A 737-nucleotide genomic window follows, 5' to 3' on the forward strand; every position below is an offset into this window, starting at 1 on the left:
GTATATATATATATATATATATATATATATAGACACACAAGCACATAATTTTGTGTATATAATTTATGAATTCATTTAACCACTGTAGTTTCATAAGTTGATTTATTTTAATATATTTAGAATGTTTTAGTAATGGTTTTTATTTCAACATTTCAGAAAAATACTTATTGTTGTAATCTTGCCTAAACAAAATTTTTGAGAGCTCAGTTAACAAAGGGCCCTGCACAGCCAGATGATTAGGGCGCTCGACTCGCATTCTGCAAGTCGTGGGTTTGAATCCCTCGCCCTTTTAGCTGTGGAGGCATTATAATGTGATGGTCAATCCCACTTTTCATTGGTAAAAGAGTAGCCCAAGAGTTGGCATGGATGGTGATGATTAGCTGCCTTCCCTCTAGTCTTTTACTGCTAAGTTAGGGATGGCTAGCACAGATAGACGTCGTGTAGCTTTGCACGAAATTAATCCAGAAAACATTTACAATCATGAATAAAAATTTGTCTTTTTATTCCATTTTATAAGGGAATATTCTAGATAACTGGACTGAGATTAGTTAGAACTAAGTATCACATCATTAATTGAGTAATATATACATGTATTTTAGCTTTTTGCTCTTCGATCACAAATGTCACGGGTCAAGTGGACTGATGACTTTATCCATGATCTTCTAAGTTTCCCACCTCTTATTTGGGTAAGTCTAATTTTGAATTTTCTGACATATAAATATTAAAGTAACTCCTCC

The 737-nt window shown here is 33.2% G+C and overlaps 1 protein-coding gene across 3 annotated transcripts in view; it reads left to right on the plus strand.

Annotated features, from left to right (window-relative positions):
* LOC106459392 (guanylate-binding protein 5-like) overlaps positions 1–737 on the plus strand; it is a 34,167-nt gene that overhangs the window by 6,625 nt on the left and 26,805 nt on the right. For all 3 annotated transcript variants that reach the window (XM_022385875.1, XM_022385876.1, XM_022385877.1), the window contains exon 3: positions 600–686. In XM_022385875.1, coding sequence (XP_022241583.1) covers positions 600–686 — 87 coding nt within the window. The remainder of the gene's footprint in view (positions 1–599; positions 687–737) is intronic.

The sequence above is a fragment of the Limulus polyphemus genome, unplaced genomic scaffold, assembly GCF_000517525.1.
Source record: "Limulus polyphemus unplaced genomic scaffold, Limulus_polyphemus-2.1.2 Scaffold601, whole genome shotgun sequence".
Classification (NCBI taxonomy): domain Eukaryota; kingdom Metazoa; phylum Arthropoda; class Merostomata; order Xiphosura; family Limulidae; genus Limulus; species Limulus polyphemus.